Raw genomic sequence first — 24,546 nt, 5'->3', positions numbered from 1 at the left:
AGGCTGAGGCAGGAGAATTGCTTGAACCCAGGAGGCAGAGGTTGCAGTGAGCTGAGATCGTGCCACCTCACTCCAGCCTGGCAACAGAGCAAGACTCCATCTTAAAAAAAAAAAAAAAAAAGTCAAGGACATATACTCTCATGCATAAACTAGGGCTCATAATTATTTGCCACCAATGCTGTATTTGTCAGTGTTCTTGCCAAGCTTAGCGTCACTCCAATCATAGTTCCCCCAGAAACCTTCTTTGATAAGCACACCACCTTTTTCTAAGTTTTTTTCTTTTTTGTTTTTTTTCTAAGTATTTTTAAACTTGCATACAATCAGTCATTTTAATTCTCTGTGTATACAGGCATATCTCATTTTATTGTGCTTTGCTTTATTGTGCTTTGCAGATATTAGCTTTTTTTTTTTTTTTTTTAAGGAACAGTGTTTTGCTCTGTTGTCTAGGCTGTAATACAGGTGGTATGATCATAGTTAATTGTAACCTCAATCTCCTAGGCTCCAGTCATCCTCCTGATTTGGCCTCCCAAAGCGCTGGAATTATAGGCATGAGCCACTGCACCCAGCTAGATATTGCATTTTTTACAAATTGAAGGTTTGTGGCAACTCTACATTCAGCAAGTCTATTGGTACCATTTTCCCAAAAGCATGTGCTCACATTGTGTCCTTGTACCACATTTTGGTAATTCTCACAATATTTCAAACTTTCTCATCATTATTATATCTGTTATGGTCATCTGTGATCAATGATCTTTGAGGTTACTTTATAATTTTGAGGGTGAGCTACAAACCACACCTATATAGATAGCAGACTTAACCCACAAATGTTGTGTGTGTTCTGACTAATCCACGGACTGGCCACACCCCCATCTCTCTCCTCAGGCCTCCCTGTTCCCTGAGACACAATGATATTGAAATTATGCCACATGATAACCCTACGATAGCTTCTAAGTGTTCAAGTAAAAAGAAAAGTTGCATATCTCTCACTTTAAGTCAAAAGCTAGATGTGATTAAGCTTAGCGGGAAAGGCATGTTGAAAGCCAAGACAGGCCAGAACCTAGCCTAGGCCTCTTGTACCGAACAGTCAGGCATGCTGTGAATGTAAAGGAAAAGTGCTTGAAGGAAATTAAAAATGCTGCTCTGCTGAACACACAAATGACAAGAAAGTGAAACAGCCTTATTGCTGATACAGAGAAAATGTGAGTGGTCTAGATACAAGAGTAAGCCAGCCCAGCATGCCTTTACGCCAAAACCTAATCCAGAACAAGACCCTAACTCTCTTCTATTGTAAGAAGGCTGAGAGAGGCGAGGAAGCTGCAGAAGAAAAGTTTGAAGCCAGCAGATGTTGGTTCATGAGGTTTAAAATTGCCTCGCCTCACCCCGCCCCGCCTCACCCCGCCCCGCCCCGCCCCACCTTGCCCTGCCCTGCCCTGCCCTACCCTGCCCCTCTTTCTTCCTTCTTTCTCTCTTTCTTTCTTCCTTGTTTTTTAGAGACAGGTTTTCACTCTGTTGCCCAGGTTGGAGTGCAGTGGTATGATCATAGCTCACTGTAACCTCAAATTCCTGGGTTCAAGGAATCCTCCCGCCTCACCCTCCCAAGTAGCTGAGACTACAAGTGAGTGTCACCATATCCGGCTAATTTTTATTTTTATTTTTTGTAGAGATAAGGGTCTCGCGATGTTGCTCAGGCTGGTGTCAAACTCCCAGGCTCAAGCAATCCTCCCACCTCAGCCTCCAAAGCTAGAATTACAGGCATGAACCACCGTGCTCAGCCAATATCCTTTCTTTCTTTCTTTAAATTCTAATTATTTTTTATTTTATTTTTTACCACTTCTGTAGAGGAAGAAAGAAGGATGAAGCGCATCTACACCAACAGACACTGGGCCTTTATTGGCCACAGCTTCTTTCAGGACATCTTCTCTGCCATAAGGAAGTTCAGTGTACTTTGAACATGTGGCAGCACGATATTTTGAGTCATATTGACATTTCTGATCCTGCAAAAAGAAGTATAAATCAGATGAAGTATACTTCAACTCCTTTATAAATCACCTGTATCCTAAGCCTGGATTTTAAATGTCTTCCTTCCTTTCTTTAACTTTTTCATGTGTCTAAGGCTCCTTCCTTTGCAAATCTTCCAAATCCTAACAGTCCCGGGTTTCAGCAATAATGGAGGAAATACAGAACTATTCTATTCTTTCAAATTGTGAACATCCTCATACATGCAAAACTTGCCAGGACAATGGCCCCTCAGACTTTGAGGTGGACTGTAGGGAAATATTACATAGAGATAATAAACTCTAGATGAGAGCTTTAAAATCTTTTTGATGCCTGCAAGATGATCTGCAGCTAAAATGATGGTATATAAAGACCATATAATATGGGAAACACAAGTGTATTTCAAGTGGGAAAAGGAAAGTTACAAATTCATGTTTGTTGTATATACAACTATTTTGTATTTATTTATATTATTTATTTTTTTGAGACAGGCTCTCACTCCATTGTCCAGGCTGGAGTGCAGTGGCATAATCATGGCTCACTGCAGCCTCCAACTCCTGGGCCAAGTGATTCTCCCACCTCAGCTTCCTGAGTAGCTGGAACTGCTACTCAGGTGTGCACCACCATGCCTGGCTAATTTTTTTGATTTTTAGTAGAGGTGAGGTCTCACTATGTTGCACAGGCTGGTCTCAAACTCTTGAGCTCAAGCAATCCTCCCACCTCGACCTCCCAAAGTGCTGACATTACAGGTGTGAGCCACCACACTTGGCCAACTATGTTTTTTAAGTGCTTAACAAGAAAATAACTTGAAAGAAATAAACCAAAACAATCGTGGTTAAGGTAGAAGGTTTTTGAGTGATATTTTTATATTTTTAAAATCTTCTGTAACATGGACACAATCCTTAGGTTATCGTTATATCAAAATGTATAATGAATTTGTGAGGAAGAGGAGAGTGTTATTTAGCTTCTCAGTGGGTGGAAGAATGATGTGGTTAATGATCTGAGAATAAGGTTGAGCATGGGAGGCTGCAGAAGAAAAAGTTTAAATACAGAGAAATAATTTTAAGGATAGTTTGCTTAAAATCTGTTTAATTTTGGGACGGAGTCTTGCTCCGTTGCCAAGGCTGGAGTACAGTGGCATGATCTCGGCTCACTGCACCTCCGCCTCCTGAGTTCAAGCGATTCTCCTGCTTCAGCCTCCCGAGTAGCTGGGACCACAGGCATGCACCACCATGCCTGGCTAATTTTTGTATTTTTGGTAGAGACAGGGTTTCACCACGTTGGCCAGGCTGGTCTCAAACTCCTGACCTCAGGTGATCCACCCACCTCGGCCTTCCAAAGTGCTGAGATTACAGGTGTGAGCCACTACGCCCAGTCATTAAAATCTGTTTTTAAGCATGAATGCTACTTCCTTATTTGTACTACTGATATATTAAGAAGAGTACTTCATCAGAAACAGAACTCTTGAGAATTTAAGAATTCCTCTTCAGGGTTCTCTCTCACACACAATACTGCTTCTCAAGCAATTGGCATGGTGGCAAGCCCAGCGCAGTCAGTCAGTGGATAACATGAGATCATGGGGCAGCACAAAAAGTTTGCTTAAGACGCACCGTGGCTTTGTAGGGATAGGAAGCATCTGAGTCGATGCCCTTGTTATCAATGATGTACTGGAAAGCCGTTGTCATGAAGCCACCATTGCAGCCTTTGTTTCCATATTTTTCAGTTGAGCAATCCACCAGGTTCTGGGCACTGAGAGACACCAGCTTTCCTGTTTTCAGCTTCAGCTGTGCTTCCAGGGCCCCCACAGCACTGAAAGCCCAGCAAGCACCACAAGAACCCTAAAACAGATACAAGGTCACAAACGCAAATCACAGAAAATCATTCGGAATGACTTCCATAACCCAAACTGGACAACGCTCAGCTACATCAGTTCTGTCCCTAGTTCCCAGAAAGAGCTCCCCCACTACAGTTTCCTTCTGTCTATAACAATGGGAATGAAGACTAAATTTAACTCGATTGTTATCTAGGCAAGGTCCAACCTTGATAGAGATTTGCAATCAGCCAAGCTCAGAACATAATGGCCATATTCAAATATACTTAGAAACAATACTCACTGAGCATGTACCAAATTGCACCTATTTTCACCCATAAGTAAGGGAGATAGTTGCCTACAGTAATGAGATTTTGAGAGAGCTAGGATGATTTCCTTGACCTAAAATACCCTTTCTCCTGTCAAATGATGCCTGAAACATAAGAAGTTTAATCCTAGGTTGGCATTTTTCAAACCTTTGTTGTCTTCAGAATTTTTTTGATCAAAAAATATTTTACAAGGAGGCATAAACAAACAAAAAAAGGCAAAGCTGCTTTAGTTTTAAAAGGGGCAGAGTGTCCAGAGCCCCATCATAATTGTTCTCTTTCTCTCTCCTTCCCTCCTCCCACCTTGCTCTCCTCCCAAAGGAAGCAAACTGACATTGCTTTTGATTGAAGCAAAATTGTTCATTAAAATGCAAGCACCCAGAGAAAGGAGCTCATTAACTTACTCAGAGTTAACATCTAAATATGTGGTTTATTGGATCTTCTAAAAGCTGTTATTTTAGAGAACCTCGGGTAAGAAATCCAAAACTAATTGAAAGAAAAATATGTAGGTGGAAAAGAATAAGAGATTAGCAGTACCATTTACTTCTTTTTGTTTGTTTGTTTTGAGACAGGGTTTCCTTCTGTCACTCAGACTGAAGTGCAGTGGTGTGATCATGGCTCACTGCAGCCTCAACCTCCCAGGCTCAAGCGATCCTCCCGTCTCAGCCCCTCAAGTAGCTGGGACTACAGGAGCGCACCATGCCTGGCTAATTTTTATTTTTATTTTTTGTAGAGTCAGGGCCTCACTATATTGCCTAGGTTGGTTTCTAACTCCTGGGCTCAAGCGATCCTTCTGCCTCTGCCTCCCAAAGTGCTGGAATCACAGATGTGAGCCACTGTGCCTGGCCACCATTTACTTCCTAATAAATTTTTACTTTCTTCGTTGATCACAACCTGGGGTAGCTGCTCAGAATGCTTTGATTCCTCTCACTTACCCTGACCTCTATGGTGATACATGTGTTTTACCTCTAACTAATTTAGGATTTTTGCAATTTTTTTAAAACAAGCAAACTAAAGGAAAATACAACAGCATAGGAACAATAATTTTACAAGGCACATATTTCATATTCTAACGATGCAAGATTAGCCATGAATTAACTTGAGTGGCTCAATTTATAGAACACTCTAGCTCTAGTTCTTTCTTCTCCTTCAACTTTGAAACTCACAAGTGAAATGGAGAAACTTCCTGATCACCAGGGCTCTCTCACACAACACTGCTTCTCAAGCAATTGGCTTATTGGAGAGTCCAGTGCAGTCAATGCGTAGCGTGAGCAATAAAAGTCTGTGTTAAACACCTATTTGCTTAGTTCAGTGTTTGTCTAAGTAGGTGGCTCTATGATCACTTAGAAAAGCACTGTGGGGGCTGAACACGAGGGCTCATGCCTATAATCCCAGGACTTTGGGAGGTGGAGGTGGGAGGATCACTTGAGCTCAGGAGCTTGAGATCAGCTTGGGCAACATGGCAAAACCCATCTCTGCTAAAAACACAAAGAAAAAAAAAAGTGGTGGTGTGTGCCTGTAGTCACTATGTAGGCTGAGATGGGAGGATCACTTGAGCCCAAGAGGCAGAGGTTGCAGTGAGCCCAGATCGCACCACTGCAGTCCAGCCTGGGCAACAGAGGGAGACCCTGTCTCAAACAAAACAAAACAAAACAAAACAACCACTGTGGAGAATCCAGTTGTCCCTCAGTATCCACAAGGGATTGGTTCCAGGACCTCTGAGCATACCAAAGTCAAGAATTTTCAAGTTCCTTATATAAATTACTGAGTATTCGCATATAACCTACACATCCTCCTATACACTTTTTTTTTTTTTTAAGACAGGGTCTCACTCTATCGCCCAGGCTGGAGTGCAGTGGCAAGATCTCAGCTCACTGCAACCTCTGCCTCCCAGGTTCAAGTGATTCTCCTGCCTCACCCTCCTGAGTAGCTGGGATTACAGGCGCCCACCACCACGCCAGGCTAATTTTTGTATTTTCAGTAGAGACGGGACTTCACCATGTTGGCCAAGCTGGTCTCGAACTCCTGACCTCAAGTGATCTGCCTCCCTTGACCTGGAAAAGTGCTGGGATTACAGGCATGAGCCACTACGCCCTGCCCTCCCTTATACTTTACCTATTTTTTTTTTTTTTTTTGAGATGGAGTCTCGCTCTTTAGCTCAGGCTGGAGTGCCGTGGTGTGATCTCAGCTCACTGCAACCTCTGCCTCCCAGGTTCAAGTGATTCTCCTGCCTCACTCTCCTGAGTAACTGGGATTATAGGCGTGTGCCACCAGGCCCAGTTAATTTTTATATTTTTAGTAGAGACAGGGTTTCATCATGTTGGCCAGGCTGATCTGGAACTCCTGGCCTCAGGTGATGCGCCTGCCTCAGCCTCCCAAAGTAATGGTATTATAGGCGGGAGTGCCTGGCCTATTTTTTATTTTCATTTTTTTCTGGATATTTTTGATCCACAGTTGGTGGAATCTGCAGATGTGGAACCTGTGGATATGGAGGGCCAACTGTATAAATAAAATATAATATGTGATCCTTGCCCTTAAGGAACTTATAATTTAGTTGGGAAGACAAGAATAACAAAAATAATTAGAAAGTAACACGTGGGACTGTAAGATTCACTGTCAAATTCTGTAGCTAGACTAAGCATTTAAAGAGCTCTACCTAGGGTTCAGAGGCTTGGGATGGTAATACTCACTTGATATTTCACTTCAGTAACACACCCTTTCTCTCTCCAGTCCACAGAATCAGGCAATATCTGATTAGGGTTTGACTTATATGTGATATTTCTCTGCCACTGGCTGGGAACTCTCAGGGAACTCATCAAAGACATCACTTCTTCACTGGTCTACAAAGCAATATACAGTCAGTCATTGTTTAATGACTGGAATATGTTCTGAGAAATGCATCATTAGGTGATTTTGTCATTGTGAAAACACCATAGTGTGTACTTACACAAACCTAGAGCGTATTGGTTCCTACATACCTAGGCTGTATGGTAGGGCCCATTGCTCCTAAACTACAAACCTGCACGGCATGGTACTGTACTGAAGGTTGTAGGCAATTGTAGAACAATATGAAGTACTTGTGTATCTAAATATATCTAAACATAGAAAAGGTAGAGTGAAAATACAGTATAAAAAGTAAAAATGGGAGCTGGGCATGGTGGCTCACGCCTGCAATCCCAGCACTTTGGGAGGCTGAGCCGGGCAAATCACCTGAGGTCAGGAGTTCGAGACCAGCCTGGCCAACGTGGTGAAACCCCATCTCTACTAAAAATACAAAAATTAGCTGGGCATGGTGGTGCATGCCTGTAATCCCAGCTATTTGGGAGGCTGAGGCAGGAGAATCACTTGAGCCTGGGAGGCGGAGGTTGCAGTGAGCTGAGATCGCGCCACTGCACTCCAGCCTGGGCGACAGAGTGAGACTCCATCTCAAAAAAAAAAAAAAAAAAAAAAAAAAAAAGTAAAAATGGTACTTCTATATAGGTCATTTACTATGAAAGGCCTGGAGTTGCTCTGGGTGAGTCAGTGAGTGAGTGGAGAGTGAATGTGAAGGCCCAGGACATTACTGTAGACTTTATAAACACGGTGCACTTAGGCTACACTAAATTTGTTAAAACATTTTTCTTTCTTCAATAATAAATTAACCTTAGTTTAATGCAACTTTTTTACTTAATAAACTTTTAATTTTTTAAATGTTTTGTCTTCTATAGTAACCCCTTAAAATACAAACACATTGTATAGCTGTACGAAAATATTTTCTTCTTTATCACCTTCTTCTATAAGCTTTTTCTATTTCTAATTTTTAAAAAGTTTTTACACTTTTTTGTTAAAAACTAAAATACAAACACACACACACATTAGCCTAGGCCTATACAAGGTCAGGATCATCAGTATCACTGCATTCCGTCTCCACCTCTTGTCCCACTGGAAGGTCTTCAGGGTCAACAACACGTATGGAGCTGTCATCTCCTCTGATAACAATGTTTTCTACTGGATGCCTCCTGAAGGACCTGCCTGAGGCTGTTTTACAGTTAACTTTTTAAAAGTATAAGTAGGAGTACACTCTAAAATAACAATTAAAAGTATAGTATAGTAAATACATAAACCAGTAACATAGTCATTTATTATTATTAAGCATTTTGTACTGTGCAAAATTTTATGTGCTATACTTTCATACCACTGGCAGAGCAGTAGGTTTGTTTACAGCAGCATCACCACAGACAAGTGAGTAGTGTGTTGTGCTACATTGTTATGGTGGCTACAACATCACTAGCTAGGCAAGAGGAACTTTTCAGCTCCATCATAATCTTAAAGGACCACCATGGTATATGTGGTCCATCAGTGGCCAAAATGCATATGACACATGACTATATATCTCTTTCACTTACATCCTTCTTTCTTTTCTTTCTTTCTTTCTTTTTTTTTTTTTTTTTCTCTTTTGAGACGGAGTTTCACTCTTTTTGCCCAGGCTGGAGTGCAATGGCATGACCTTGGCTCACTGCAATCTCTGCCTCCCGGGTTCAAGCGATTCTCCTGCCTCAGCCTCCCAAGTAGCTGAGATTACAGGCATGTGCCACCACGCCCAGCTAATTTTGTATTTTTAGTAGAGACAGGATTTCTCTATGTTGGTCAGGCTAGTCTCAAACTCCCGACCTCAGGTGATCTGCCCACCTCGGCCTCCCAAAGTGCTGGGATTACAGGTGTGAGCCACTGTGCCCAGCCTATCTACTTTCTAATATCCTAATAACTGTAACTGTGAATATATTTAAAAACTGCCATGGAATAAAAAAACTGAGAAAAAACAGTAATAGTTGTGACCAACATAGGTTCCATTAGGATCTGGTGGGGCGAATTATCTGGGTTTGTTTAGTTTCACACTTGGCACTAGCATCCCAGCTAGGCACCCTCATGGGGAAGGAGAAAAAGAGAATGGTAAAAACTAGAAGTTACAGGGAGGCAGATTTTTGTTTCAAAGCAAGGCAGAATTTTATAAAAGGGCTGTCTAAAAAGTGGACTAAACTGGTTTCCCATGTGAGAAATAATTACAAAGGAGATTCCTGCATTTAAGAAGGAATTTAGTTTACCTAGGGCATTCCCTTCTTCACTTTGGCAACAGTGGTAAAGTTTTGCAGGACAGAACAGAATCTGAAAACCAATAGGGGATTATTTGTGATATTAAATACCCACATTCTCCCATTAAGAAAGCAGATGGATCACACTAAATTGTCAATCTAGACTTAAATAAGTATGGCAACTTGCTATAAAAACCTGTCAATAGTCTTTAGGTAATACTTTCTAGAATTTATTTTAAAAAAATGGTAGTCTGTGAGTTTAAAATTTCCTCTAAAGAAGTGATTTGTTAAAGAAAGAAAGCAGTCAAAATAGAACTAAGTAAGAAATTTCTGTACAAGTTCTTACGTCCTTCAATTCTACTCTTTTCCAACTTTGTACTATACATTCCTTTGTTATTGTTGTTTACCTTCAAATTGCTTTTGGGGAGACAGAAAGGAAATGATATTTACCCAGACATGAAAGTGGGATTCCTTGTAATGTACCTACCATGTCTCCCAGGTGGTTCATGCCCAGATCGTATGAGTGCATTCCCATTGAATGCTCCAGGTTGTGAAGCATCACAAACTTTAGATTCTTTTCCCAGATGAGACGTCGTACTGCTTCTTCATTCTAAAACATAATGAAGAAGAACATAGTCATACTGCATCCTGGACAAATAAGTGTTTGATGATGAAAATGGCAATTTTTTTTTTTTTTTGAGATGGAATCTCACTCTGTCACCCAAGCTGGAGTCCAGTGGCACGATCTCAGCTTACTTCAACCTCCGATTCTCAGGTTCAAGTGATTCTCCTGCCTCAACCTTCCGAGTATCTGGGATTACAGGCATGTGCCACCATGCCTAGCTAATTTTTGTATTTTTAGTAGAGACGGGGTTTCGTCATGTTGGCCAGGCTGGTCTCAAACTGTTGACCTCAGGGGATCTGCCTGCCTCAGCCTCCCAAAGTACTGGGATTACAGGTGTGAGCCACTGCACGCGCCCAAAAATAGCATTTTTGAAGCATTCTACCAAATGTGGATCTGCCTGAGAGCATGCAAATACATAAATATATCCAATATAACTGCTAACTTCACATATTAATCTTAATTCTTGCTCTTAACTGCTTTGATGGTTTAATATTATTTTATGATAAACATGAATTTCCTTCTCTTTTTAACATTTATTATTATTATTATTATTATTTTGACAGAGTCTTGCTCTGTCACTCAGGCTGGATGGAGTGCAGTGAAGTGGCCTGATTACTGCTCACCATAGCCTTGACCTCCTGGGACCCAGCAATCTTCACACCTCAGCCTCCTGCATAGCTGGGATGACTGGTGTGTGCCACTGCAGCCAGTTTTTCTGTTTGTTTGTTTGTTTGTTTGTTTGTTTGTTTTGGTAGAGACTGGGTCTCCCTATGTTGCAGGCTCATATTAAATTCCTGGGCTCAAGCAATCCTCCCCTATCAGCCTCCCAAAGTCCTGCGATTATTGGTGTGAGCCACTGCGCCCAGCATTTTTTTTTTTTTTTAAGACAGGGTCTTGCTCTGTTGCCCAGGCTGGAGTGCAGTGGTATGATCATAGCTCACTACAGCCTCAAACTCTTGGGCTCAAACTATCCTCCCATCTCAGCTGCCCGAGTAGCTAGGACTGCAAGCCTGCACCACCACAACCAGCTTATTTTTAATTTTTTTTTTTTTTTGTAGAGACAGGGTCTCCCTATGTTGCCTAGGCTGGTCTCAAATTCCTGGCCTTAAAGGATCCTTCCCCCTTGGCCTCCCAAAGTGCTGGGATTACAGGCATGAACCATACACCCAGCCATGATTTGCTCTTTCTTTTTGGTGTTTTACAACTTCGTTACATGTATCTGGGTGTAGGTTTCTTTATTTACCTTCAGCTGTGTGCTTTTGATTGGAGGACTCAGGACCTTTTCTCATATCTGGAAAATTCTCAATCAGTGTCTCCACATATATTGCTTCTCCACCATTCCACCTAATTCTCTTCTTCAGAAACTCCTATCCGAAGTATTTTGGAGCCTCAAACTCTCTTTCATCTCTCTTACTTGCATTTTCATATATTTTTCTTTTTATTTCTAGGTGCTGCATTCTGGGTGAATTCCTCAGTACTATCTTTCAGATTACTGATTCTATCCAGCTCTTTCCAGTCTGGAAATCCTTTTGATTTTTATTGCAATGACAATATTTTTTATTTTCAAGATTTCTAATTTATTTCTTGTCCATTAGTGTGCATATTATTCCTTTATATACAGTCTTTTGAAAATTCATTTTTGATTCTATTATTTTAATTTTATTCAGAGTGAATTTACATGCTGACCGACGATTTTCTTGTCCTTCAGGAGATTCATTTACATAGAATACAATGATGTAGAAGGCAAGGTGGATGGTGCCTCCTACAGTAGCTGAAGCCAGAGTTTCCAATAAGCTAGAACCCCAGGGAGCAGTCAGCAACAACTCTGTTCTGCCTCATTTCATTGAGCGGGTGAGCCCAGTCCCAGAGGCACTGGGTAGCAAGTCTGGATGCAGGTTTCTTTCCCTTGGAGCAAGGTTTTACTGTTACCCCAGTAATGGACATAATGGGCATGCATGATGGGCTTACTTCCAAACCACAAGATGAGAAGCAATGGTATAAAGGCAAACAAATCTAACTAAGTGCAAGAAAGGAAAAAAAAAAAAAAAGAAGTGTACTTTGAGATCAATTATAAAGGTAGGATACGAATCAAAAGTCAGGTTCATTCCTCCTGAGGGACTGGAATTATTAAACAGAGGGATAGCATTCATTTAACCAGATAGTGGTGCTAATTGCACATCTAAGTCCAGTCAATCTTGAAATGAGGAACCTGTTCATAAAGGGTGTGGGTGAGGGTGAAATTCATCACCACCAAGGAAACCATATGATCATTTAAATAGATGCAGGAAAAGCATTTGACAGAATTCAACATCCTTTCATAACAAACATTCTCAACAAATTACATATAGAAGGAATGTTCCTCAACACAAATAGGCCATATATGGCAAGACTACAGCTAACACCATACTCAATTGGGTGAAAATTTAAAGGCCATTCTGCTAAGATCAGAAAAAGACAAGGGTACCCACTCTCACCATTTCTAGTCAATATAGTGCTGAAAATCCTAGCCAGAGCAATTAGGCAAGAAAAATAAATACAAGATCTCCAAATAAGAGAAGGAAGAAGTGAAATTGCGTTTGTTTGTTGATAACATGATCATATAGAAAGTCTTGGCCAGGTATGGTGGCTCATGCCTGTACTTTGGGAGGTTGAGGTGGGAGGATTGTGTGAATCTAGGAGTTCAACACCAGCCTGGACAACATGGCAAGACCCCTTCTTTACAAAAAACAAAGATAGAAATTAGCCAGGTGTGGTGGCATGTGCCTACAGTCCCAGTTACTTGGAAGGCTGAGGCAAGAGAATCACTTGAGCTGGAGTTTGAGGCTGCAGTAAGCTATGATCACACCACTTCACTCCAACCTGGGTGACAGAGCAAGATCTCATCTCAAAAAAAAAAAGAAGGTTGGGCAAGGCGGCTTATGCTTGTAATCCCAGCACTTTGGGAGGCCAAGATGGGTGGATCACGAGGTCAGAAGTTCAAGACCAGCCTGACCAACATGGTGAAACCCCGTCTCTACTAAAAATACAAAAATTAGCTAGGTGTGGTGGCGTGTGCCGGTAATCCCAGCTACTCAGGAGGCTGAGGCAGGAGAATTGCTTGAACCTGGGAGGCGGAGGTTGCAGTGAGCCGAGATTGCGCCACTGCACTCCAGCCTGGGCGACAGAGCATGAATCCACCTCAAAAAAAAAAAAAAAAGAGAGAGAAGAAAGACTCCATCAAAAAACTATTAGAACTGATACATGAATTCAGTAAAGTTGTAAGACACAAAGTCAACATACAAAAGTCAGTAGTATTTTTATACACTAACAACTATTTGAAAAAGAAATTAGGAAAACAATTCTATTTACAACAGCATTTAAAACATATTTAGGAGTTAATTTAACCAAGGAGTTGAAAAGTTATATGCTGAAAACTATAAAACATTGATAAAAGAAACTGAAGACAAAATAGGCCGGGCGTGGTGGCTCACACCTGTAATCCCAGCACTTTGGGAGGCCGAGGCAGGCGGATCACCTGAGGTTGGGAGTTTGAGACCAGCCTGACCAACATGGAAAAACCCCGACTCTACTAAAAATACAAAATTACCCGGGCGTGGTGGCACATGCCTGTAATCCCAGCTACTCAGGAGGCTGAGGCAGGAGAATTGCTTGAACCCCAGAAGCAGAGGTTGTGGTGAGCAGAGGTCACGCCACTGCACCCCAGCCTGGGCAACAAGAGCAAAATTCCATCTCAAAAAAACAAGAAAAAAAGAAAAAAGAAAGAAAGAAATTTAAGATAAAATAAATAAATGGGAAGATATTCCATGCTTATGGATTGGAAGAATTAATATTGCTAAAATGTTCATACTATCCAAAGCAAACTAGAAATTCAGTGCAATTTCTATCAAAATTCTAATGTTATTCTTCACAGAAATAGAAAAAACAATCCTCAAATTCATGTGGAACTACAAAAGTCCTTAAATAGTCAAAGTAATCTTTAGCAAGAGGAGCAAAGCTGGAGGCATTACAAAATGCCTGGTTTCAAAATATATTACAAAACTATAGTAATTTAAACAGCATAGTACTGGCATAGAAACAGACACGTTTACCAATGGAATAGGATATAGAGCCCAGAAATAACCTGCAACTTTATGGTCAATCAATTTTCAGCAAAGGTGCCAAGAACACACAATGGGGAAAGGATAGTCTGTTTAATAAATAGTATTGGGAAAACTGGCTATCCAAATGCAGAAAAATGAAATTGAACCCTTATGTCACCACATATACAAATAATCAACTCAAAATGAATTAAAGCACAAACATAAGGCCTGAAACTATATACAACCACTATAAGAAAATATAGGGGAAAACTCCACAACATTGGTCCGGGCAATGGTTTTTTGAATATGACCCCTAAAGAACAGGCAACAATAGCAAAAATAGACAAACGGGACTCCATCAAACTAAAAAGCTTTTGTACAATAAAGGAAACAATTAACAGAGTGAAAGGATAACTCATAGATTGGGAGAAAATATTTGCAAATCATACATTTGATAAGGGGCTAATATCCCAAATATAGAAGGAACTCAAAGTAACTATCAAGAAAACAACCCTGTTTAAAAATGGGCAGAAGACCTGAATAGACATTTCTCAAAACAAGACACATACAAATGGCCAACAGATATATGAAAAAATGCTTAACATCACCAGTCATCAGGGAAATGTAAAGTAAAACCACAATGAGATATCACCTCACATCTGTTAGAATGGCTATTATCAAAACGATGAAAGATAAGTGTTGGTGAGGATGTGGAGAAAAGGGAACCCTCATACACTTTTAGTAGGAATGTAAATTAGTACAGCCATTTGGGAAAACAGTATGGAGGTTCCTCAAAAAACTAAAAATATAATTACCATATCATCCAGCAATCTCACTTCTGGGTATATGTCCCAAGGAAGCGCAATCAGTATGTCAATGAGATACCTGCACTTCCATGTTCATTGTAGCATTATTCACAATAGCCAAGATATGGAATCAACCTTATAAAGTGTCCATTAAAAGACGAATGGATAAAAAAGTGTGGTACATATTGTATTCCATACATAATGGAATACTATTTAGCCTTAAAAAAAAAAAAAAAGGAAATTCTGTCATTTTCAACAACATGGATGGGTCTAGAGAACGTTATGCTAAGTGAAATAAGCCAGGCACAGAAAGACAAGTACTGCATAATCTCATTTACATGTGGAATCTAAAACAGTTGAACTCATAAAAGTAGAGAGTAGAATGGTGGTTAGCAGAGGCTGGGCGGAGGGTAGACAGGGAAAGGGGAGATGTTAGGCAAAGAGTACAGAGTTTCATTTGACAAGAAGACTACATTCTAGCAATCTATTGCATAGCATGGTGACTACAGATAATAATAATAATGTATTTTATATGTCAAAATTACTGAAAGGGTAGATTTTAAATGTTCTTATCACAATGAAAGGATAAGTATGTGAGGTGCTGAATAGGTTAATTAGCCTAATTTAATCATCTGCAATGTATATTTGTATCATAACATCACATTGTACTCCATAAATAGACACAATTATTATTTAATTATAAATAAATAAAAATAAAACTTAGAGTGTATGACCTAAGAGTGTCATTTTTATACAAAATAATATGTCAAATAAATAAATATATGATGCTAGCTTACAAACAAATATTACATAGTTACAGGACTTAGTTATTTAAAGCAGTAGGGTTAAGGTCTTAACATCAGCAAGTGTGCTTTGAAATAAAAACAAAAGTACAAAATGGGAAGTGATAGTCAAGAAACAATATCTGGCCACACTATGTGGGTATTAATGCCTTTTCGCTCCTCAGCCATCCCAAATGTGGCCCTTCCTCAGGAGCTTGTGCTGATTTGCCCTTGGCCTGAGACCTTCACTCTATTATGTATTTTGCTTGCTCCCTGGCTTCCATCAATTCTCTGCTCAAATGGCACCCTTATCCGTGAGGCCTTCCCTAACCCTCCTGTCATATAGACTTCTTACCACCACCACCACCCAGGGCCCTTCCGATAGACTTCTTACCACCACCACCACCCAGGGCCCTTCCTACTCTCCATGCCTTCTGTTATTTTTATCTACAACACTTATCACCATCTAGCATACTACATATCTGCTTGTTTATTTTCTTATTTCCTGTCTCTCTCACGATAATATAAGCTCCATAACAGGAATTTTGTTTTGATTCCTGCTGTATGGTACCAAGAACAGTATCTGGCAAGAAACAAGTACATAATATTTATTTATTTATTTTTGAGATGGAGTCTCACTCTGTCACCCAGGCTGGAGTGCAATGGCACAATCTTGGCTCACTGCAACCTCTGCCTTCCTGGCTCAAGTGATTCTCTTGCCTCAGCCTCCCGAGTAGCTGGGATTACAGGCGCCCACCACCACATCCAGCTAATTTTTGTATTTTTAGTAGAGATGGGGTTTCGCCATGTTGGCTAGGCTGGTCTCGAACTCCTGACCTCAGGTGATCCGCTCACCTTGGCCTTCCAAAGGGCTAGGATTACAGGCGCGAGCCACCACACCCAGCTTAAATATTTACTGAAAACACTGCCTGTAAGAACACAATTTTGAGAGGTAGAAAACAGTACTCCTTTAAAAGCATATCGCTCGAGTGGCAATCCAATCTACCTTTTCCTTGTATTGTTTGCCATAGGTTTTCTTCCAGAGATGCCAGTGGTGATCCAGGGTAGGATCTTTATGCAACTGCGCCACTGCAGAGGAGCACACCAAGAGCACACAAACCAGCCGTTTCATTCTGTGTAAGGAAAGGTAACATAGGAAGTGTTGCTATTAGCTGCATATGTTGTGACCACATGTTTTCATAAGAGAAAATAACAATGCAAAGTCTATCAAAGGGACAGACTATTATAAACAGAATTATACAGGAAAATTCCTGGGATATATAGTCACAGGGAACAGCTGCAGATTTATGTCAGAAATACTACTTCCAATGCTTAGTAGCACTTTAAAAAGTGATTTCCAGGAATTTCCCAATATCTGGTAAACCAAACACATCTAGAGGGTTAGAAAACAGGGACTTTCCAGGATTTGCCAACAAATCTAATCAAAGGAAATCTCTTTCTCTCTCTCTCTCTCAAAAAAAAAAAAAATCATCCTTAAGAGAGACAAACCTTTGAAAAATCAGTTTATCTCCTGAATTTTTGAATACATGGGCTCTTCTTAACTGACCTGTTTAAATATCCACAGTCTTTACAGATAGTTAAAAGACAATTCTCATCTATTGCTTTCACATCTTTAGGTAGGTAATTTTCCTTTTTACGTTTTTTTTTCAATGATCAGACATCTGTTTCAAATGAGGCAATTAACTACTCTTTAAAATGCCACTTCTGTATTTAATTCAAGAGACATCAACAGAAATTCAGCGACTAGCTCCCTCAAACTGGATTCTACTTTCTTTTCCATTTCTTTTTAATTGAAAACATCTGGAATTTTAAACATGTAAGCCTTTAAATTATATTCCAAAGAAAGCCATGTTTCAGTCTCAACTTAGATGCTTAGATGCTCAAGCAGACATTAACTTTTTAAAAATAGAGAAGAGGCAAATTGAACTACACGATTTTTTAGTTTACTTCCTGAAACCAAAGATTTAAAACCTAGCAGGCAGAACAAACTACAAACACAGAGTGTTTGAAGACCAAATGGGAGAAAAAGAACAAAGAGTACATACGTGATAGAACCAGCAGTTGCTCCCACAGTAAGAGTCCTTGAATTAGTGGGCTCTCTTCTAAGATTTCAAAGCAACAAGGAGATTTCAGTTCAATTGACTTGAAAAGAAATTGGAACTTGTCACATGAGGTACTCAAAATGAGGAAGTGAACTTTCATTTCAGTTTCATTTAAAATCTAGCTAGTACAGTCACCTCTAGTCATTTCCCTATGGTCTTGGGGACAAAGTGGATACAGTAAGCCATCAAGAAGAGCCCTTGTCTGAGCCCAGTGGCTCATGCCTATAATCCCAGCACTTTGGGAGGCTGAGGCGGGAGGATCACTTGAGGCCAGGAGTTCAAGACCAGCCTAGGCAATAAAGCGAGACCCTGTCTCTGCAAAAAAAATTTTTTTAATTAGCTGGGCATGGTGGTGCATGCTTGTAGTCCCAGCTGAGGGGGAGGGTGAGGTGGGAGAATTGCTTGAGTCTAGGAGGACAAGGCTGCAGTGAGCCATGATTATGCCACTGTGTTTCAGCCTGGATGACATATCAAGACCCTATCTCAAAAAAAAAAAAAATTAAATTGAATTTTAAAAACACCAACTTTTACACGGAAAACATTTAGTTATAAAGAGATTTAGATAAAGCTCCCCAAATCCCAGCTCCTTGTATGATTTCCTAGGAAAACCTGTCTTACTGCTTTTAACACAACTCATTCATGATCTGATATTGTCTGGTTCTCACTCAGCCATTCCTTCGTTCATCAAACTCAAAATGTCTTTATTAATATACACTATATGTATAGTTTAGTAATATGCGTGTGTTAGTATATTCATGGAAAAAAGGATACACTCAAATATATCCAATTGAGAATGATTACCTGGGTGGGGTGGGAGCAAGACGAACTATCATCTTTTAAATTTGCATTTTCCTAATTACTAATGAGGTTGAGGATCTTTTCACACATTTATTGACCGTTTGAATTTTCTGTGAATTTCCTGTTCATCTTTTTTGCTCATTTTTCTATTGTATTGTTGCATTTTCTTAGTGATTTGTGGGAGGTGTGTGTGTGTGTGTTGTGTGTTTTCCGAGACGGAGTCGTGCTTTGTCTCCCATGCTGGAGTGCATTGGTGCGATCTTGGCTCACTGCAACATCCACCTCCCAGGTTCAAGCGATTCTCTGCCTCAGACTCCCAAGTAGCTGGGATTACAGGCACCTGCCAGCATGTCCAGCTAATTTTTGTATTTTTAGTAGAGACAGGGTTTCACCATCTTGGCCAGGCTGGTCTTGAACTCTTGACCTCGTGATCCACCCGCCTCAGCCTCCCAAAGTGCTGGGATTACAGGTGTGAGCCACCGTGCCCGGCCAAGGTGTATGTGTTTTAAAAATATATTCTGGCTTCTAATCTTTGACAGTTATATACCCTTAAAAACATCCTCCCTTAGTCTTCCACTTGTCTTTTATTTTATTTTTTCTTCCTTTGCATAAGCCTATGAAATTCCACTTGTCCTTTAGTCTTGTTTATAGTGAGTTTTTCTATATGAAATTTTTTTGTTGAGGTAGAACATTTTATTCAGCTTTTCCGTATAATCAATCTATACTGTTTTTGTATAAGAAAGTTTTCCTCATCCAAACGTAATAAAGATACACTCATCTTATTTTTATACTTTCAGAGAGTGTTTTATTTATCTTTTCTATGGCTACTGCTTTTAGGTGTTTAATTCACCTGGAATTTAGTTTTGTGTATGGTATGACGTAGGGAGCTTATTTTCTTTGTTTTCCAATTTTGATTCTACCTCTATTGTACACCAAATTCTCATACATAGATAGGTCAGTTTCTGAGCTCATGAAGCTGTTCTTTTTATCTTTTGCTACTTCAGTATCGCACAGTTTTAATTAAAACAGCTTTGTAATATGTCTCCACGTGTGGTAAGGCAAGTCATCTAGGCCACCCTATCTTTGTTCTTCTTTTTAAACATTGTCTTTATATTTTGTACTTGTTAACTCTTCTTTATATGAATTTTTTGAATCAGTTTATCAAGTTCCCTGAAAAACTCTGTTAGAGTTTTTTGCTTTTTTCTTTTGGAGACAGGGTTTCATTCTGTCACCCAGGCTGGAGTGCAGTGATGCAATCATGGCTCACTGCAGCCTTGACCTCCTGGGCTCAAGTGATCCTCCCGCCTCAGCCTCTGGAGTGGCTGGGACTACAGGTGCACACCACCATGCCTGGCTGATTTTGTTTTTTGTTTTTTGTAGATAAGGGGTTTCACCATGTTGCCCAGGCTGGCCTCAAACTCCTGGGCTCAAGCAATCTGCCCACCTTGGCCTCCTGAAGTGCTGGGATTACAGGCATGAGCCCCCACATCTGGCTATTAGAGTTTTTATTTGAATATATGCATAAATTTAGGGAGAAGTAACAGCATTATAATGTTGATTCATCTCAGCTGTAGTAGACATGTTTGTGTTTGTAGCCATACAGTTTTTTTAAAAAAGATACTGCTTATGGAAAATTTAAAACACATGTAAAAGTAAAAATAGTAGTAAAATGAGCTGCCATGAAACCATTGTCTTGTTTCAACAATGATCAGTACATGGCCAATCTTATTTTATTTATATTCCCACTCTCACTACCTGAATTATATTAAATAAATTCTAGACATTCTGTCATTTCATATGTAAATGTCCCTGTGTGTGTCTTTAAAAGACAGAGACTATTAAACAAATATAATACCACAATACCATCATCACATCTAAAATAAATGAACAATAATTTTCTTTTTTTTTTTTTTTTTTTTTGAGACAGAGTCTCACTCACTTGCCCAGGCTGGAGTGCAGTGGTGTGATCCCAGCTCACTGCAATCTCTGCCTGCCGAGTTCAAGCGATTCTCCTGCCTCAGCCTCCCAAGTGGCTGGGATTACAGGCATGTGCCATCACACCCAGCTAATTTTTGTATTTTTAGTAGAGATGGGGTTTCACCACATTGGCCAGGCTTGTCTCGAACTCCTGACCATAGGTAATCTGCCCACCTCAGCCTCCCTAAGTACTGGGATTACAGGTGTGAGCCACTTTATTGTCATAAGAAATTAAGACAATAATTTCTTAATGTCATCAGACATCCTATCAATGTTCACATTTTCTGGACTGTCTTATACATTTTTTAATAGTTTGTTTGAATTGAGATTTAAATAAGCTCCATATATTGTGAAACCATTGAGTTATGTTTATATCATTATGAATTCATGGATTTAAACATATTTGATGTGTTTCAATCCATTCCAGTTTTATCCTTATTGATACTCATATTGTCTCATTTTTGGTCTGTAGGAATTTATTCAAACTGGCTCTTTAGTGCAGACAGAGTTTGTATATTTGGCATAATATTAGTACTCTTTAAAAGCTTCCTTTCTTTCTAATATGACAGGCTATTGCAGGTTTGTCTTGAACAATTCCTGCCCCAGACCTGGAATCAGCCATTTCTTCAAGGAGCTCTGGTTCCTTTTAGTGGAAACAATGTTTAAATACCATAATCTAGGAACTAGCAGTGTTTGGGATAGCAGATTGACCATTGTTGCTAAGCCTTTTCAGTAGCTAGAGCTAAGAAATATCTTTTTTAAAAAAATTAAATAAATCACAAGCTGACACTGATACTTCAAATTCAAATTCAAGACTATAGGGTTTACTCACCCCATCAATCTTATATCTGCACTTCTTTTCAAACATGCTTTAAAAATCTGGGTTCTCTAAAATATCAACTCAAGTACTTGTTTAATTTATCCTGTAAAATTGCAGAATAACAACAACAAGCCTACGCCAATAAGATTATTAATGAAAACAAATTAGAGATTTTAAAGTGGAGGGGGACAGGTTTTTCTCCATTAAGCCAAATGTTGCTAACGATGTAAGTCAATTACTGTGTTTTGAAGTCACCTGGAATAGTTCCCTGTATGGTTATGCTCCACCTCCATACACAGGTTTGTTTCATTTCACTTCTTCCTTTTAGGGCTTGCTTTTTACACTTATGTAATTTCATTTTATAATTATGTAAAACATTTATGTGGATCCAAAGTGAAATCAACACAATGAGGTATATTCAAAGAACTCTAGCCTCTACTTTTGTCTGTTTTACATGATTTCCTTTTTTCCTTAATTGGTAATCATTTAAACAATTTATGGTTTATCTTCCTATTTTTAGAAATATGCAAATATGCCTATATATTAATATTCTTTCATCTTAAGTGAACACTAACATATTACACATATTTTTCTCTATCTTGTTTTTTTCACTTAGCATTTTTTTGTTTTAGTCAATCACTTAACATTTTATTAAGAAAAATTATTCAGGCGAAAGAGATTAGCAGGTGTCCTTTCAGTGATGTGCTGGGTATTATTTAGTGGACCTTTACAGGAATTGTTTGATTCTTTTTAGAGTTAAGTTGTAAAAAACTGATAACTATGCAAATGATCCCTATACATGGCAATGCAAATAAATTTTGTATTGTAGATTTCACTGAATAGAGAAATAGAGAATGTAGATCTCTGTCAGTCGAATTCTTTTTTTTTTTTTTTTGAGACACAGCCTTACTTCATCGCCCACGCTGGAGTGCAGTGGTGCGATCTCAGCTCACTCTAACCTCCGCCTCCCGGATTTAAGAGATTCTCCTGCCTCAGCCTCCCCAGTAGCTGAGATTACAAATGCACACCACCACACCCAGCTAATTTTTGCATTTTTAGTAGATACAGGGTTTCACCATGTTGGCCAGGCCGGTCTCGAACTCCTGACCTCAGGTGATCCACCCACCTCGGCTTCCCAGAGTGCTGGGATTACAGGCATGAGCCACCATGCCCGGCCTCAAATTCTTATTTGAACTGACTTTAATCTTACTGATCCCTTATTAATTAATGAGTTAAACTTCGATGCGTTCATTGTATATTTGCTCTCAGCTTTTTAGAAACTATACTTTAGCAATTAAATCCTGATAACTCCACAGTAGTATATACAGTGTTCATTTATTTTTATGGCCACCTAGCATCTTTTGAACAATATTCCCATGTTTGGAGAATTTCCCACGTTATAAATTTTGCTTCTCCAAGTTGAAGCCAAAGCTCCATCTTCAAGGCTCCAGTGCAGTTAAGGCACAGACATGAGACCTAGCCTTTGCCAGTCAGGCACACCTGTATAGAACATCATTTTGCAAGTGGGTAAGTGAGGAACCAGAAGTATGTAAAATCCTCCTTTTGGTGAGAATGGCAGTAGAGATGTCTCCCAGCAGCAGCAGCACCAGCAGGAGCAGAAGCAGCAGCAGATATTCTAACATCTGGTCCCCAGTGTCACCTGTTCAAACTGTAGTGTTTATGTCAAATATTGTGTCTGCTCAGTGGCATCATAGGTTGAGCAGTCCTCTCTGTGGTTTTGGTGATGTTTGTGGTTACACAATAAACAAACCTCACCGACTTTCTGGCCTTTCATAGGTTCTTTGAGTTTCCTGCACTTTTTTTTTTTTTTTTTGAGATGGAGTTTCACTCTCGTTGTCCAGGATGGAGTGCAATGGCATAATCTCGGCTCACTGCAACCTCCGCCTCCCAGGTTCAAGCGATTCTCCTGCCTTAGCCTCCCAAGTAGCTGGGATTACAGGCATGCGCCACCACGCCAGGCTAATTTTGTATTTTTAGTAGAGACAGGGTTTCGCCACGTTGGCCAGGCTGGTTTCAAACCCCTGATCTCAGGTGATCCGCCCGCCTTGGCCTCCCAAAGTGCTGAGATTACAGGCGCAAGCCACTGCGCCCAGCTGCTTCCTGCACATTTTAAATAAACTGTAGTACCCGGATAGATGAACCCAGTATTGACATCCACAGCCGTGTTGAGTTTGGAAAAACAAGGGTGGAGTGTCAGAAGCTAGAATGGGGAAGGTGCTTTTCTCAGGCTGCGAACACAGGAAACTCAAGAAAGCTATTGTGGAGCTCTCAATAATTTCAGGTTGCCTTCTCTATCCTTCTTTACACATCTGATCTCATATCTGATGTTTTTTGCTTTTAGCCTTGATACCTCTATATGTATTTCTATCCATAGAAATAGACAGTTCAATTTCCTTAATGAGAAATTAGCATAGGAACAAATTTCTTTCCATCAAGATTAAAATGGTAGACAACTGCTTTTACAAGGGACCATGTATTTTTCCAGTCATTGTTTCTCTGTCTGACGAGGTCTATAAATCTACACTCAGTACAGAGCATAAATGTGGTGATTAGGCAACAGCACACCTTCTGCCTCCATTCCTGGGTATTGCCTACATGGAATTGTGTATGAAATTATGTCTCTACCTGTTTCCGGTAATCCTCTACCAAGTGGGAAAAAATTTTGGGGTTAATTGTGTTTTCTAGTGGTACTCTAAACCGGATTCAGGACGGCAGCGGCCATCTAAATGTCTTCCTTTGTTTATTTCTAAATCCATAAATTAATTCCAGATTTACCAAGAAACTAAGTTGAGTTGATCCCAAAATGAAACAGGGCTCTCAGGGACATACCCACTTCTTCCCAGCCTGCCTTTGGACTCAGTAAGTAAGCAGAGACTGTGTTTATTTGTCTGATATACATGACCCCTGGTTAATATGTAGGTTGCAGAAGAAACCAAAATTTTACTTATGGAAGGCAGGGAGAATAGAGATGAATTACCTTTTGTGAGAAAAAGAACAAGTGACATATTAACTGCTATTGTATTTTCTGTTGTCAGGACGTGGGCTGAGTAAAAAGCTTAAAAGCTTTTGCATATGTCTTGGTTCTGCCATCTATTGGTTATAAGGCCTGGAGCAAGTGATTTAACATGCCCATGGCTCACTTTCCCTATGCATAAGTACGGAAATGCTGACTTAGTGGCAACTAAACAGTGGAAGACACCAGCAATAGAATGTAATTATAATATCGCTCCATGAGATGGTAAGATTTTACAGTTCCAACTAATTATTCCTGAGTCCGTTCCTTTTGCAGAACAAGTTTCTAATAAAGTACTCAGG

The 24,546-nt window shown here is 39.9% G+C and overlaps 1 protein-coding gene across 1 annotated transcript in view; it reads right to left on the bottom strand.

Annotated features, from left to right (window-relative positions):
* CTSS (cathepsin S) overlaps positions 1–17,863 on the bottom strand; it is a 32,898-nt gene extending 15,035 nt beyond the window's left edge. The window contains exons 1-6 of the mRNA XM_001171268.5: positions 17,559–17,863; positions 16,499–16,625; positions 9,688–9,810; positions 6,822–6,971; positions 3,606–3,833; positions 1,829–1,994 (exon numbers count right to left, since the gene is read on the bottom strand). Coding sequence (XP_001171268.1) covers positions 1,829–1,994; positions 3,606–3,833; positions 6,822–6,971; positions 9,688–9,810; positions 16,499–16,624 — 793 coding nt within the window. The 5' untranslated portion in view covers position 16,625; positions 17,559–17,863. The remainder of the gene's footprint in view (positions 1–1,828; positions 1,995–3,605; positions 3,834–6,821; positions 6,972–9,687; positions 9,811–16,498; positions 16,626–17,558) is intronic.
* Positions 17,864–24,546: the final 6,683 nt, after the last annotated feature.

This window comes from Pan troglodytes, chromosome 1 (assembly GCF_028858775.2).
Source record: "Pan troglodytes isolate AG18354 chromosome 1, NHGRI_mPanTro3-v2.0_pri, whole genome shotgun sequence".
Classification (NCBI taxonomy): Eukaryota; Metazoa; Chordata; class Mammalia; order Primates; family Hominidae; genus Pan; species Pan troglodytes.
This window is presented reverse-complemented; position numbering and strand designations above follow the sequence as displayed.